The sequence below is a fragment of the Octopus bimaculoides genome, chromosome 15 (genome assembly GCF_001194135.2).
Source record: "Octopus bimaculoides isolate UCB-OBI-ISO-001 chromosome 15, ASM119413v2, whole genome shotgun sequence".
Lineage (NCBI taxonomy): Eukaryota > Metazoa > Mollusca > Cephalopoda > Octopoda > Octopodidae > Octopus > Octopus bimaculoides.
In genome coordinates, this window is record NC_068995.1 from 24465373 (window position 1) to 24483121 (window position 17749).

The following is a 17749-nucleotide window of genomic DNA, read 5'->3' on the forward strand; positions in this document are numbered from 1 at the left end:
TATATATATATATATATATATATATATATATATATATATATATATATGTATGTAATGCATTGTCATGTATAGAATTACACCTAATATCATGAGAAACAGGAACAAAGAAAAAGAAACATTATAATGTCCATGGTTGTAGTTAGGTGGAGAGGGAGAAGAGACATCAGCCATCAATGCCACCAGTGCTCTTGTTACTGCTGGTGCTGCTGTTGTCATCTGTTGTAGCTACAATTGCTGCTGTGGCTGACATTTAAGAAAAGCTCTGGAATGGAGAGATGAAAAGAAGCAGGTTATTAAAATGAATGACACATAAAACAGCAAAAAAAAAATGTCTTAAACTTAATCCCTATTATTTGCATTGCTTTCAGTGGAAGAAACTTGTTGGGTGAATTCCAAGAGGCTATGGGCTTAGATCTTTCAAAGGCTACCTTTCTGTTTATCATCCAAGAAGAAAAAAATAAAATAGTTGTTGAATGATGTGAGACAAGAACAGAAGATGAGAGGGAAGAGGGAGAGAGAGAGATCATCTAGAAGTGATTGGGGGTTTATGAAAAAGAAAAAGCCTGGAACTAAGAAAAAGATTTAAAGTAGAGACTAGTGAATGGAATAAAGACTGCGTGTGTTGTTTTGGAAAAGAAATGACTCAAACAGTTTGGTCATGGCGTTAGAATAAGATTACAATAGGAGCAGAATGAACAAAATACAAAAACGATAGTAAATGAAGTCTAAAATAAAGGATATTGTAATAATACTAGTACGGAGGCATAGCTGTATGGTTAGAAGTTGGGTTCCCAACCACATGGTTCTGAGTTCAGTCTCACTGCATGGTACCTTGGGCAAGTGTCTTCTACTACACCCCAGGCCAACCAAAGCCTTGAGAGTGGGTTTGGTAGACAGAAACTAAAAAGCCCATCATCTGTTTTATATATATATATATATATATATATATATATAAAGTATGAATATATATACAAATTTTGAGTTTGTGTCACCTTGTCTGGACATTGCATGACAGTTGTAAAATGAATGTCACTGTCATATAAGCCAAGTAGTGTCATTCCTTTCCAATATTCTACGAAAACATGTCTGGCGATGGGAAAATGTTACTTGCTCGGAAACAGGTGAGGGTTGGCAACTGCCTCAATAAACTCCATGGAAAAGTGGATGTTAAAAAGACAGTAATATACAAAAACTAACTGAATAGAGGTGCAATGATGAACAATTAATTTTTATGTTATTAGCCAGGGGAGGATACATTGGAGAGATTTCTTATTACAATTTCAACAATTTTGGTCAGCATTATAAATTAGCATTCCTCACTCCATTTTCTACATTAACTTCCAAGTCACAGCATTGACTGGCATAAAGGCATAACTATCAACACATGCAACCAGAGAAGTCAGCTTCGTCCATGAGAATAGATATAGTAAGCAACGAAGAGAGCAGCAATACAAAATCAATGAGGAGACAGTTGTTACCATGTACCATGAGAAAACACCTCACAGCACAGTCTACATTGAGTCACAAATACAAGCCTATGTTGGTAATGGGTCACAAAATCTTTATTCTTCAACCAACAGATTGGTACACTCAATTTTCAAAATTCAAGTTAAAACAATGCAAATATTTTAAAAGCTGACCATAATAGGTGATTGTTTAATTCAAAAACAGAATCAAATCAATGACAGAAAAATTTATACTACCAAAACCAGTATTTAAAAAAAAAAAGACAAACAAATAGATGAAACTCACAGAATTATGAAACTCCTACAAGAGCATCTTGAAGTTTCTTTCTAGCTTCCACTACTTTGTACTCTTGGCGTTTCACATCTGTATCAGAGACCATCATGTACTGGACAGAAAAAAAGAAAAAGAAAGACTCTCAAAATTAAATAACTGAAATTTAAGAACAAACCAAAGTGATGTTTTAACTTGATGCAGGAAGTAATTCTTTGAAGAAAAGAAAACACATTGAGAAAACCATTTACTTTAGAGTAATCACCTGATCACCAGAAATTGTTTTTTTTTTTTTTTTTACTGGTTTTACCCATGTACAAAAATGAACATTGGTTTGTTCTTTTAAAGAATTTACAAGTTTTTCTTCACCAAGGATAGGTGTGACAATGATTAGTATGCATGGCGATAATGATAATAACTGGTTATTAAATTTGCAGTCCATCGAAATACATAACTATTTAGGTCCTCAGGATTAGACATGGTCACATCTACCCATAAATGCTCAAGCCAATACCAACCATTTCATAGGCATGTTGCTAACTAAACTTAATATTTTCAATTTGCAGAGACTGTAGCAATAAAAGATAAAAAGTTTGGCTCCACTTTAATACTTTAGAGAAAGTAAAGATGAAAGAGACTACTTCAAATATATTGAAATCACCAATAAATGAAATGGAAACTAACAAGATAATTTACTTCATTTTCAAAAGTAGAGATGAAGTCTACCATCTCATGAGTTGGAATAAGTTCAAAAATATTAATGAAGTGATCTCATTAATTAAAAAATTTAGACAATACTTTATGAACTAATAATTCATGAGCTGGTAAATAAATATACATTTGTGTCACTCAAAATATGTCACTTATTTCTATAACAGTTTACATCGGTGGAAAATAAGCACCAAGGTTGCTTAGGAAAAGCTATCAATTGTTTACTAGATGACTACATTCTAAAAAACAAAGTCTTCAGGAAAAGCACTTTAACTAGATTCAAGGACAGAAAGTTTATCTCAACCTATAACTGTTACAACAAATAAACAAAAAAAAAAACCAATTTCATGAGTGCCTGGCACTAAGTTGAATGATATATTATGATCTTCAAACACAAAACCAATCCTTTATTTAATTAATTCCTGTGTTAAGTGAGAACCATATGCTCTACTGTTTAACCCCAGGGTCAAACTGAACAGTGCAGCCACAAGGTTACCAGTCTAATCTAGTATACCCAATAGCTTATAATGTTATGGTCAAATCTTACCAGGACTAACCCTAATTCATACACAGACCACATTAGGTAAAACAACAGGATAAAGACATTTTCAAGTACAGAGCTTACTGTTCAGAAGTTAAAATTCATTTAAAGTCAATTTAGTTTTTTCATTCCTCACAGACTGATAAAATAAGTACCAGTAACAAGCAATCTTGGGTATTTTGACCAACATGTTTAAGTGGTTCAAAACTTACTCTAGATTTTATCTCTATTCACAGCTAAGTGTTACACACACACATATGAACCGTGTACAGGACTAGAATCCCATCCAGAGTTGGTTTTGTGGGTTACCAGAAAGATACTTGTGTAGATCAGCAGTGGTTGAAGGTATATACTGTATAATAGGTATGTTTGACTAGCTAGAAATAGCAGCCAATTTTCCCACAATCACAGTCGTCTTCAGAAGCGCTGGGTATACGGGACAATGTAGTCATGATGTAAAAAACAACAGTATAGTTACAATTAGGTCACCTTTGGTCTTAGGCCTGCTTAATTAGGGGTAACCCAGGGCTAAACACAACAACAAACAATGAAAAATGTTGCTGGGTTTCTGGAATCACTCAGGAACGGAACAAGATCAATTGATTTTTAGATGCGAAATAAATTCATAAAAAAAGAAGAGAAAATTAAAATAGATTAAAAAAGTGGGAAGGAAATTGACAATTTAAAAAAAAGATAACTAACCAGGGCTGTTGCTGCTTAAATTTGCTGATCCATTGAAAACTTGTGTTTCAACATGATTTGGCTGTAAGTTGGAAAAATGAAGGAAATAACCTCCTAGTTTAGAGTAAACAAATGATGTCATTGCAACTTTGGATTCCACATGACCAGTGAATACTATTGCATGTCTCTATTTCAAGTACTAAGTGGTTACAGTTAAAACTTTTGGTCTTAGGAAGTAACAGCTTCAATAAAATTGTGAGAAGATATGTATAAATCATTGTTTTCATTCGAATTCAAAATGGGAATGTAACTTGAGATGTAGAAGTTTTAATAAAAGTGGGGAAAAGAGAAATTTAATCTGTAGCAAAAATAAAAGCACTGACTGAGTAGGTTCTCTTACAAACAAAACCAATAACACAGAGTTTTGTTTTCAGGATATGAACAAATCATTTCTTCACCAAATGAATGTTTGACTGCAATGACACCTCCCCATATTACTTCTCTACAGAATACACAAGTGAAGTAATTATTCCCTACATAGACATGTACACTCAAAAGAACCAAGAACTACATAGTATTTTTGAAGAAACAAAGAAAGGAACCGAAGAATACCTCTGAAGTTTTTCATTATCTATCCATCAATAAATCTAAAATGCTAAATTCCTTATCTTCACATAATCTCTTATTTACATGTAATTTTGTTCAGTAACTATCATATTATGAGGGAAAACAAAAAGATATCTAATTATATACAATTTAATGCCCATTTATGAATGTTTCTAGAAATATATAAGATATTTCAATTCCCAATTCTTCAATAGCAGATATTGTTTAATTTTCGCTAATAACAGTCTAAAAATCATATCTCAATGATTTCTGTTTCAGCTGAGAATAACAATTATCAGTAAAACTTTGGTTTTTATATTACATGAAAAGTTTAGGAACATAAGAGAAAGTAAACTTAATGTAAGCAGCATTTTTAGTAAATTTTTTAAGTTCTTGTTATAAAAAATTTGTTTGTTATTTATTAATATTTACCAAAATATATGATGCATAAGAAATAAATCCTAAACAAAACTCCTCTAATATCGGCTGCATGCAGACACCACCAAATTTTGTTATAAACACATTTTCAGTAGCATGCAATTAGATACAAAAGGTTTGTGTTTAGACAGAGCTGAAACTTTATTACAATCACTCAAGTGTTAGAAAAAAGTGTTCACAAATATCCACACCTTTTACAATAAAATTAGCATTATAAATGGATTTAAAATGCCTACAACCAGGAATCTAGACAAGTCTGCAGACTTAACTCACAGAAAATATGTACCCACAGTACTTTCCAAGTGAAAGCAGTCACAATTTAAAATTTCAGCAAACTGGGTCCAGAAGTTTGTATTAACAGAATTGAATCTGTCAAAGATTTTAAATGAAAGTCTAGGTTATTTTGTATATATATCGATAAAAACTATCACTAGAATTACATTCTAGTTTATTACTAGGAAGGATAGAGTTAGAATTTAATACTTTTTCTCCAACAACATTTACACTAGCAAATATTAAATGGTATTTCTAGCTGGAGAATCTGGAAACTTGACTACATTATAAACTGTGAAAACGTAAGATGGGGGCTTGCTTCTGATAGAATTCAATTCTACAGGAATTTATCAGTGAATAATTACAAACAATTGTAACTTGGAATGAGTAACAAACTTTGACAGTACTTTTATTATCATCCACTCAACTGTTACTATTCAATAAACTAGCTTCATGTTCTATTTGTCCTCTATTATTCTCTTCGCACTGTCTCTCTCACATATATATATATATATATATATATAATCATAAATATATAGGGATTGACAGTAACCTGCTTCTCCAACATACTGAGAATTCAGAAATAGCAGTCAAAGAACTACTGATTTCAAAACTACAAATTATTACTCCAGATTGATAGCGTGATTTCGCTATCAATCTGGAGTAATAATTTGTAGTTTTGAAATCAGTAGTTCTTTGACTGCTATTTCTGAATTCTCAGTATGTTGGAGAAGCAGGTTACTGTCAATCCCTATATATTTATGATTATAAATTATTATTTACCGAAAAAGGTTTTTTCATACTGAGCTACCCGGCAGAAATTGTTAATTATTAATTTTATTACTAATTGATGATTCCCTGCCCTGCATATCTATATATATATATATATATATAATATATACACTCTGAAGTATATATATATACATATATACTCTGTGGTTGGTATTAGGAAGGGCATCCAACTGTAAAAACCCTGCCAAAACAGACACAGTAGCCTAGGGTAGTTTTCTACCTGGCCAGCTCCTGTCAACCATCCTACCCTTGCATGCAAAGAAGGCAGATGTTAAACGATGATGATGCTGACATAGATATATATATATATATATGCCTGCATGCACACACACACTTAGCTAGTCTCATATACAGTAATTCATAATAAGATATCCTTGAAAGATAGGTCATACATACACATCTATAAGTCAAACTATATTGTAATGTATTATCATATATGAAGGTAGTAATTTATTATACAGATAGAATTCAGTGTTATAAGGGAAGGAGAAATGGCAGTGTTTATGCCAGTTTCAAAGGTAGGCAAATTGAATATATCTTACCTCTATAGCATTATATGAAAGAAGTAATAAACAATGTATACAATTAAAATCGTTTGGTTACCTGCATTTTAGGTTGGTTAGCATCCATGTTGACTCCAGGATTTTTCTGAATTGATTTACTAGAGTTCTGGCCAGTTACAGGGATGTTACTAACGTGTAAAGCTGCGGCAATGCTCTGCAGAATATTTTCAGTGGTCAAGTCAGGCCCAACACCTACAAAGAGAGCTAGAACATTTCAAATATGTCAATTCTTGTTAACTTGAAAGAATGTTTGTTTTATCATCATTAAAAGCAGACAGGTAGCTGCATATAGCTTTGGAATAGAGAACTGAAACCCCCAATATGCATGTACATACACACTCACAGAGGAAATTATGGGAATAATGAAGAAAATCGCAAAATAGAAAGAAATTTCTAGAGCATATTGCCAATGAATGCCCAAGACAAACAAAAGGTAAAAACAGATTGATTATGCCATTGACAACATTTATGACCAGAAAAACTGGATGACTGGAAAGATAAATGAAAATTATACAATATCACCAATATCACATAAACAGCAAAAAACAATGAAAAGATACACTATACATTATACAACGTAAAAAGTAAAAGATCTAAGTGAAGCAAAGACTAATTTGAAGGTAGAACAAACACTAAGGCTCTAACAAATATGACTAATTGAACATTTGTAATAACAAAAGTTATCATCATCATTTAATGGCCATGTTCCATGGACAGTCACACTTATCAAGACATAAATGAAAGAATTATAAGACAAATTATAGAAAGATAAAAATAGAAAATAATCACAAAGGTATTCTGGGTACATAACAAATAACTAGAAGCCCATCTCATCAGTAATAGGAACGAGTGAAGTCCACAAGTTCTTAAATCAGATCATGAATTCAATCTTACCATGTGTTAAATAACAAAGAATGCAGAAGTATTTGACAGAGAAACCTTTAACAATATTTTCAATTAATCACTTAACAACATGAGAATAGTTTACTGAAGAGAAAAGTAACTTAATAGCTAAGGGTCAGATTCTCAAATATCTTTCAAACCACAGATGTACAATTTATATTTCAGCTGCTTAAAAAAATATCACAAAAAAATCTGAATAGAAAACTTAATCCATTGCCATGTTTAATACTACAATATGGCACATGGGTGATTTAACCCTTTAGCATTTAAACTGGACATATCTGGCCAAAATAATCTGTTTTCTCACACATACCATCATCTGTTTCTAGGTAGTGTAATATTTTCCAATTGTCAAATATGTTTTCCATGGAAGACTGCAAACAAAGAACATCACTTGTATGGCAGTGAAGCTTACTTACAACCTTCACATGATGTAAAGATAAGGACACACAGACACACACAACAGGCTTCTTCCAGTTTCTGTCTACCAAATCAATTCACAAGATACTTGCCAAATGTGTTGTGTAGTGGGACTGAACCCAAAACCACATGGTTGGGAAGTGAACTTTCCAACCCTTTTGATACTAACCCGGCGGAAAAATTTTTTGGTTCATAAGACCAACCCGGCCATAACCAGCCGAGATTGTTATTTAATGTGAATTTAAGCACAAATCTCGTTAGTACATTTGTGAAAATACGTGATTTCACTTTGTAAATAGTTGAGTTATAGTATCCAACATTGCTTGATGTGATATCTGAACTCAGTGAATTTTGGGAGATTTTTCTCCACATTCTATCAGCATCGATTTTTTTTTTTTAACTTTGAAAATGCATAGTAGTTTCATGCTATCAAGCAGTGATTCCGAATTTAAAGGTTTTTCAAAGGAAAATATGGAGATATCAAGAAAAAGAATGAATGAAGTAAAAAAACACGTGGTGTACAAGAATGAATAGGATATTTCTGTATCCGAAACAGAAAGCAGCGATTCTGAAGAAACTGAAAGTGGCGATAGTGACAGCAAAGACGATTTTACATCAGAATGAAGTAAAAATTTTTTAAATGTTTTTATTAGCAATTTTTCTGAGATGGGGTCTATCCATAGTCTTTCTTAGGAAGCGAAACTGTTAGACTTTTATTTTTTTCAGTATGCTCGTTTGAAGCGATCACTGCGGAAAGAAATTGTTACGCAGAATGTAAACAAACAGTATATGCCAGGAAAGCCCACGAAATGGGGGATCAAATTTTGGAAAATTTGTGAAGCAAATACTGGGTACTGCTGTGGATTTAGTTTTTATACAGGGAAAATAATGTTAGTCAGCATGGCCTAGGGTACGACACAGTCTGGAATTTATCACTTCCATACCATAACCAGGGCCATATAATATTTTTTGACCAATCTTTTTAGTTCGATCAAACTTGCGGTGGATTTAGGTGGATTCCAGTATTTCAGTTTATTTCACCTTTATGGTACACCTGTTCTGTTGTGCATTAAATTCAACTGATAATCTAGTGATGTGCACAATTCTTCTATATCAAAATTTTGTTGCAAACCCAATTGAATATTAGCTGATGATTCATTTTCTATGGTGATGTTTAAACGAAATTTTTATATTTTTACCTTTTGCTCAGTTTACCTGCATTTACCTGTAATTAGAGTCACTTTGAGACAAAAGTTATGCAATAGAATTGATTAAAAACCCTTTCTTTAATTATGTTCCAAATATCACATTAATATGTTGATAAGTAAAAAAGTTACAGTTGTTTAATGAAACTAGTCTAAATTCATGATTATTTTAGAATTTAATTGAAATTCATGAGGGGTGTATCTTGGTCAGAAATATAGTAAAGAAAGGGTTAATCACAGTTATGAATGTGGGTACATGTGTGTGTATGTATAAACAAAACTGAGTGGCCAATGGTATGAATACAGGCAATAAAGACGAATAAAGATTTATCAAATATCATGCAAAGTATAGCTGTGTGGTAAGAAGTTTGCTTTCAAATCACATAGTTCTCAGTTCAGTCTCACTGCATGGCACCTTGGGCTTCTACTATAGTCTTCTACTATAGCCTCAAGCCAACCAAAGCTTTGTGAGTGGATTCAAAAGGAGAAATAATCCCAATAATCAAGAATTTTCCAAAACAGCATGCCATTGTAATTGCCACAAGGCATTTGTTTACATTTCTCTTAAAGGGAAAATAATTTCAAATAAATAAAAAAAGAAAATGCATCTTGTAAGGTATCTAATATACCTGTATTCATCTTTTGCTGTTCACAGCCATGCCATTGGCTACTCTGAAATATTTCTCATAGCAAATATATGCTTAAATTTTGCAAATTATTCCAAACAAAGCTTTCTACTCTTTTTTGTATATGTGCAAGTTTCACATGTGCTGGAGTCACAGTAGAACTACTGGTGTGCTGATAACACCTACTGAGACAGAAACATGTGTCCACTGCTGTCTTCTTGTTTCCAGGTAATCAAACTGTTTTTCTTTAATGACATATCACTTTCAGAGAATTTCTGTTTCTTGGAATTATCTCCCCTTTTCAATCAGAATTGGTGACAAATACCACAAGGTAGTTGCTTACTTACCTCTTGAAAGGAAGATAATTTCAATAAACCAAGGATTTATCTTATCTGATATTTAATATACTTGAATGTGCATTTATTCCTCTTTGTTATTATTATTATCATTATTATTATCCTTATTATTATTATCATTATTATTTTGATTATTATTATCCTTATTATCATTATTATTATTATTATTATTATCCTTATTATTTTGATTATTATTATTATTATTATTATTATTATTATTATCATTATTATTATTATTACTATTATCATTATATACTGAAGTGCTTTCATATCAACCCCAACACCTGAGAAATGCAAGCACAAGACCACCCAGCCTAGTGCGGCAGTACTAACAGAGGTGAAACATCCTACAAACAGAACATGACCACAGGGGCAAAAAGAAAACATGAGCTACACAAGTCCAAAGCCAACTCCTTGCTTTCGTTCCCTGCAGACCACCAGTGCCCAACCTGCAGCAGAACCTTCTAAGCACGCATTGGACTGATTGGCCACAGCCAGACACTTCTCCCATGTTATGTCCTGGTCATCATCAACAACAATAGACAAAAATTGTTTTATATAAATATATATATATCTATATACATGCATACATACATACACACACACACAAACACACTGTTATACATGAACATGTGTACAACGTGAACATAAAGAATGAAAATATCTTTGTATTTACTCCTCATGCGCACACACATCAAAAGTAAAACATTTTCATATGCTGGCTGTTATTAAATATTTGAAAAGACAAAACTAACAAAAGTGGAAATATTGAGTGATATCAGTGAGTCTCTTTGTTGTCTCAATTTGGTGCTTGTAATGTCCAATAACATTTACATTTATTATCTTAGTTAATTCTGAAAACATTCAATTATTGAAAATATCATTATGAGAATAAATAAGTTATTTTATATCTCAATTAATAATGGGTAACATTTGGAGCATTTTATGAAAATTAAATCACATGAAGTGAAATGCAAAAGAGACACAAGAGATAGAGCTGTATTCATCTCTGTTTTTAAACATGCTATCTCAACAAATGATATATGGCTACGTATAAATAACTATTGAACCCTTTAGTGTTTAAACTGGCTACATCCAGCCCAAATATTCTACCTGTATTATGTTCAAATCAGTCAGATTTGGCCTCTCACACCAATCCTACAATGTCATTCTAAAAATAAACATATCATTGAGATCTCAAAACTATAATACAATGCATGATTAATTGAAAACAATGTGGATAAATAATATTACTTTTGACAGAGTAATGGATTTACAAGAAAGTCAATAACATCAGCAACAATGGTTGCTATTGGAGGACATTAGGAAACAGAAGTAAATCAATGTCTACAAATTTTTGTTGACCATTTTGAATTCTAAAATTTTTGACACTAAAATTTCAGAAGTTCAAAGCAAGAGGTTTACAGGGTTAAAGTAACAAGGCATAGGCAAGGTATAAGAATGATTAAAGAAACAATCTGACAGAAACATTTACCTTGCATGTTAAGAGGAAGTTCCAAAGCAACAAATGGATCATCATTAACATCACGAGGCTGGACACCACGCAATCGTTTTTCCCAAAACAGCTGTAAAGAAAATATTTTACAAATCAGATGAGATAACTTCTGATGAAAGAAATTTAGATTTACAAATGAAATAGGTCACATCAAATTTTATCTTCTCTGTCGTTTTGAGATTGTTCAAGTTTAATGGTTCACAGACCAACCCATTCTGCAAAAGCAACAAAAGGTGTGCATTTACAACTCTAAATTTAGCACAACCATGGGAGGAGTGACACAGAATTAAGACACTCAGAGGTATACTTCATTGATCTCAGGATATTGGATGGTAAACCTAACTAATCAATGCTAACAAAAAAAAAAAAAAAAATGATTATAGGGATAAGAATGATAACATTAAGCTTCACCCACAGGGTGTTTGAGCTAAATTTGACTATTTTTTATGTCTCCTTTTTTCAAGAACAGCTTGATGTATTGGTGAACAGGCAATGGCATAAAGACTAACCTTTTTGATACCAGCCCAAGGTTCTAAAGTGGTCTAAATTATAATCTTCCATCAAAATTATATGCTTTGTTCCAGACCCCAGCTTAAGAATTAGAAAGTTATTTTACTAAATTCTTCATTATTTTAAAAATTTATTAAAACAAAAGCAACATAAGTTAACAGAAATAGAGTAACAAAAGAGTTAGAGTTGTCGTTGAGAAAAAATTAGCTGCTCTGGAGGAATGGAAACCATCTGAACATTGGAAAAGAGTTACTTGTATTATGATGATTTGCAATGAGTAACAAAATGCCAACATCATGATTGCTGCTCGATGCTCTATGGACACCATAATGGCTGTGAGATGTGACGTGGACATCATGAAAACCAAGTTCCCCCAAATTATGACGGCCTTTGGGTGTGTCTCCAGTGAAAGAAACATCATGCCAACCCGCATCTTTCAACAGGACCTTTGGCTCAATTCAGGTGGCTATGTGAAGGTGCTGGAGACTGTGGTCAAACCCTGGTTGGAAAGGTTGCTGCTGGAAGGCCATATGTGTGGCAGCAGGATTCGGCTCCTTGCCGTATCTCAAGAAAGTGGTTGTCAGAGAATTTCTATGACTTCACCAGCTCCAAATTCTGATCTCCTAGTTTTCTTGATTGTAATCCCATGGATTACTATGTATGGAGTACAACTGAGAAGGACAACGATTGTTCTGCCTGCGATACCAAGGCCAAACTGATGGCCAAGATCAAGGATGTGCTTTAAGATCTTCCTGGGGACACAGTGGGGTATGCATGCGCCAGGTTCCATAACCTGCTTGAGGCCATGGTGGAAGCTGAAGACAGCTATTTTGAGTAAACAGTTATCTTCCAGCCATAATCGAGTTGATATCTTTTGATTTTTTAAAAATGTTTTTTATGTTTGGACTAGATATTGTGTTTTCTTTTCCTTTTGTACAAATTCAAATTTAGCCTAAACACCCTGTACAGAATTCAATAAACAACAACAACTATTTCAGTTAGTCTGGATATCACTGGCAATTTACAACCATAATTTAATTCATTAACAGTTGTTACTCATAAGCAACTTGACAAAAAGCCAAATATTCACAAAGGAAAAAGGGAAAAATGAGAGGGTATTTGTCATTTTAACTTTACAAACATCAATGTACATCCCTTATATTAGTGAGAGTGAGTGATCAACAGACAGGTTAAACATGATCCAACACCCAGATTAAAAACAATTTCACTCAAATTGTTATGACAAAGGGTAAAACAAGAAAAAAGTTGAATACAAAACTGTGATCACTGACTTACAAGAAATAACAACTAGGTCACTTTCGAATCCTACATTACCCTCTTACATAAAAGGACATGGGTAATGTAATACAGTTCTATATTTAAGAGACAAGGAATTATGTACATTATTTACATTCAGTTGGTTATGTGAAGGTGCTGGAGACGGACATATGGTGTAGTGGTTAAGAGCGTGGGCTACTAACCCCAAAATTCCAAGTTCGATTCCAGGCAGTAACCTGAATAACAATAATAATAATATTGAAAAATACCTTAGGAATGAGAACCCAGGTTCGAAATTTCCCCAAGACACCTGATGAAGGCTGGAAAGTATATCAGCCAAAACGTGTTAACAACAAACAAGATGAGGACAAATATCCGTTAAATGTAAATAATGCAAATAATGGGTAATGTAGTTCTAAATAAATTACCTGAAATAGATGGTATGGTCACAGCTGGAACACATTTCATCATAGGTCTGCTTAATAAGAGCTGCATGATGTTTAAAATAAATATGGTGGCACTGAGGCAAAGAAAGGGTCCGTTGTTTCTGTCTTATGCCCCTTTATCAGGGAAGGGAAGAAAGATAAAGATTGACCTGGGGCTAAACAGCAATAACTCTAACCCTATCTCATCATCAAGATCAACATCCAGGTAGAGAGAAAAAGTTACATTCTGATGCCAAAACTGAACAGAAAGGTTTACACATTATCTGTAAATTGAAAAATTCACCTGTTTAGGTTGCTCTTGAGGTCCATGTTTGAGATCTGTCTTAGGTCGACTCTCTGGACGTGTTCGAATGACTGTCACTGGTTGTTTAAATATTGAAGCTGTCTGACGGATTGGCAATGCTAAACTGGAGTCATGGCGCATTCCTGTCAAAGAAATAAGATCAAAAGCGATAAAACAAAAGGGTAATAATAATTTCTACTTGCTTCTGTAACTAGTAGCTTAATGTTTGGGACCCAACACCACCAGGATAAATATATTGTATAACCTACAATATACCTGCTTTAAGACATAACAAGATCAAATCTGACACTCGTGTATATCTGTGTTCCGTAAACACAAAGGACACAATATATCACACTAGAAATGTATCCTAAAATCTAATGAACAACAGGCACAAAGTAACAAAAACTGAGTTGAGAGAAGTAGTCTATTTAATACTTAAATGTGTGACACATAGGATATCTAACTCATATAACTAACTATATACACAATACTTAAGGAAATGAAGCATATGCAAAGTTTATAAGAGGTGATACAACGCGAACGACCACCGATGGTGTTATACAACCCACAAAAAATCAGTCAAGGTGTACTGAAGGAACAGAACACAGTAGTGCAAGTTGACCAAACTATTTCCACATTACTGACACTGCTTATAATAGGGATTTATACAAGCCAACAAGGGAGCTTTAATGTGGTCGCTCAACCTGATAGAAGTAGTGTACAAATCTCTCTCAAACTACATCTCACAGTCTTACAAAAGAAAAGATACACTGCATCTGACTTAGGACCAAAGAAGAGTGAAGTAAAAATCAGAGTGCCTAATTGGAGCACAATTAACTCAGTTATTAAGATTTATGTGCCTTGGACACAACGCAGAGAGGGAGAGCCAAACTCCCAGCAGGCCTGTCCAGTAATTCAATGAATAGAACTGTCTATAAACTCACACCACTAATATATATATTATATTAATATATTGTTGTTAAAGATCACTAGTGATACATGACAGTGAATGTTATTAATGTTTGCAAAGGTGATGTTATCAATTTTATGAAATAATGCAAGGTATATTTAATAACCATTTTTAAAAATAAAATTCTCCTCACATTATCTATTTGGAGATTGTGTAATTAGCTTGGAAATTAAGGTCATGGATCAGTAATGGATCTCTAACTACTATACATTAATAAATATACACTTATATTAAATATCCTCTATTTTGTTCATGAAACCACTTGTAAAGTATTATCATTATACATACATACATACGAGATATATAAATGTATGTGTATATATATATATATATATATATATACATATATATATATATATACACATAAATTTATATATATATATCCACTTCATACAACTTATACTCAGTCACAGTTTATTCTAACATCCTACCAATCCTGGTAAAATTAATTTTTATGCAAAAAAGGAGAGTAAAATTGAAAAATAGTCATACTTATCATAGCTGAAGGGACACCCGAAATAGAAATCCTCTACTGGCAAAGACAGAAACAACAGAGTCTGTCCACCATTTCCCAGTACAGAGCAAGTATTAAGCAAGTTATAATCTGAAGTAAAGAATTACAAACCTCGAGCAAAGTCAAACGACGAACCTTTAGACCGCTTGCTTTTCCGCAGAGCACTGTGGATGATTCGTCCGGTTCGGAAGTCAAACGCACTGAGATCAATGACATCTCCTAGATGTCGAGCGAGCTGGGGCTTGCTGCGTATTTTCTTGCCATCAGGGCTTGAAATGTAAAAAGAAAATATATTCATGCAATAGGACTGTTGGGTTAACTAATAGCATCCAAAATAAGGTAGCAAAACAAATTCTGCGTACATGATGGTCTTTGGTCCCACACCAAAAACTATACAGTTAAAAGATATTTTAAGTAGACTCACACAAGAAGTTTTATTTCTAGAAACCCCTGTCATTGTTGATATTATCATTATCATTTACAATAATACCTGAGAAGATACATCAAGCTAAGTGAAATCATAGTCGTGGCCTGTGCCAGTGACACATGATAGGCACCTGTGCTGGTGACATGCAAAAGCCACACAGCACATTTTATGGAGTGGTTGGTGTTGGGAAGGGCATCCAGCCATAGAAACCAAGCCATAATGGACTATAGAGCCTAGTGCAGCTCTCTGTCTTACCAGCTCCAGTCAAACCATCTAACCCATATCAGCATGGAAAATGAACGCTAAATGACGATGTTGATAGTTTAAGCTTATAGAAGCTATATCAAATATACACAAGTATGATTCCAAGGGAGAGGAAGTTCCTCATGAGACGATGGATGATGGTTGCAAATCGCCTCAACCAACATCCCAAAAATAGAATACATTGACGGCGATTGAAAAAAGCCTGCAACAATCCTATGCGAAGGAGAGAGCAAAACACATCAAGTCCAATCCAAAAGCCTTTGTTCATTATGCCAAAGAAACAGCCTTAGTACACTGCAAAATAGCACCCTTCTTCCAAAAGGATGGCTCCATCACAGACAGTCCAACTAGGATCAGTGAGGTACTGAATGACCAGTTCAAAAGTGTCTTTACCACCCCGTTGGAACACAGACAAGTGAACGAACCAGTGGATTTCTTTGCCACCTCACCTATAACCAGCGAGGCAGTTACAATGGAATATATCAACATTAGCGAAGAAGATATACTACTAGCCATTGATAAGGTGGATGCAAACTCAGCTCCTGATGGTTTCCCAGCAATCCTCCTCTCAAATTGTGTAAGTGTGCCCTGGAGAAAACCACTACAGATTCTCTTCCAGAGCTTTCTTACAAATGGCACGCTGCCAAGCAAACTGAAGGAAGGAATAATATGCTCAATCCATAAAAGGGGAAGCAGAGCAGATGCCAAAAACTATAGGCCTATCTATCTAACTTCATACATCAACAAAATCATAGAGGGAAACTAATCACATTCCTTGAGGTAAACATCTTGCTGAGTGATACCCAGCATGGTTTTTGATCAGGTAGGAGCTGCCTGACCCAGCTCCTACAGCACTATGACTGGGTATTGCTAGCATAGGTTGGACGATTTGACTGGGGACTGATGGTTACACCAGACACCAATCTGGGTACTGAAGCAGTTACTCGACAACTCAAATGTGGATGCAATATACCTTGACTTTGCAAAAGCTTTTGATAAAGTTGATCATGGTATGATATACCACAAACTGCGCGACCTTGGCATAGCTGGAAAACTTGGAGAGTGGTTGGCCAATCGAGCCACCTCAAAGAAAACACAAATAGTGAATGGTGTTCCACAGGGCACTGTCTTGGGACCACCGCTTTTCATAGTGGCCCTCTCAGATATGCCCTCAGCTGCCCGGATAGCCAACCTTGCTAGCTATGTAGACAATACGAAAAGTCTTGCAGAAAATACAAAACCCTAGCATTGTCGCATGCCTACAACAGGAGTGGGATGCAATTTACAGATTGACTGAGGACAATAATATGCAGTTTAATGCTGGAAAACTCCAAGCCCTATGCTACCAACACCCAAAACTGAACAAAAGGCTTACAGGGTACACTGGCCTAGGGGTGATTACAATCCCAGAAGCTAAATCAGTGCATGACCTGGGTATAGACAGGATTCATGATACCTCTTTCCAAGTGCACATTACCAAATTGGTGATAAAGTGCAGACAGCTGGCTGGATGGATCTTGAGAACCTTCAGAATCAGAGAGAAGGAAACAATGATGGTCCTCTAGAAGACATTCATACTCAGCTACCTTCACTACTCTGAGCTGAAACTACAAAAAAAAATATATATATAAATATATATATATATAAATATAATTATATACATATCATGGTATATTTATTACATAT

The 17749-nt window shown here is 34.1% G+C and overlaps 1 protein-coding gene across 4 annotated transcripts in view; it reads right to left on the bottom strand.

Annotated features, from left to right (window-relative positions):
• Window positions 1-22: 22 nt before the first annotated feature.
• LOC106883948 (methyl-CpG-binding domain protein 2) overlaps window positions 23-17749 on the bottom strand; it is a 29956-nt gene continuing 12229 nt past the window's right edge. Inside the window, exons 2-8 of one of the 4 annotated variants that reach the window (XM_052973196.1) lie at window positions 15484-15641; window positions 13886-14028; window positions 11348-11438; window positions 6383-6546; window positions 3692-3752; window positions 1753-1852; window positions 23-262 (exon numbers count right to left, since the gene is read on the bottom strand). In XM_052973196.1, coding sequence (XP_052829156.1) covers window positions 1836-1852; window positions 3692-3752; window positions 6383-6546; window positions 11348-11438; window positions 13886-14028; window positions 15484-15641 — 634 coding nt within the window. In that variant the 3' untranslated portion in view covers window positions 23-262; window positions 1753-1835. The remainder of the gene's footprint in view (window positions 263-1752; window positions 1853-3691; window positions 3753-6382; window positions 6547-11347; window positions 11439-13885; window positions 14029-15483; window positions 15642-17749) is intronic. The other 3 variants (XM_014935113.2, XM_014935106.2, XM_014935126.2) reach the window with 3 other exon arrangements.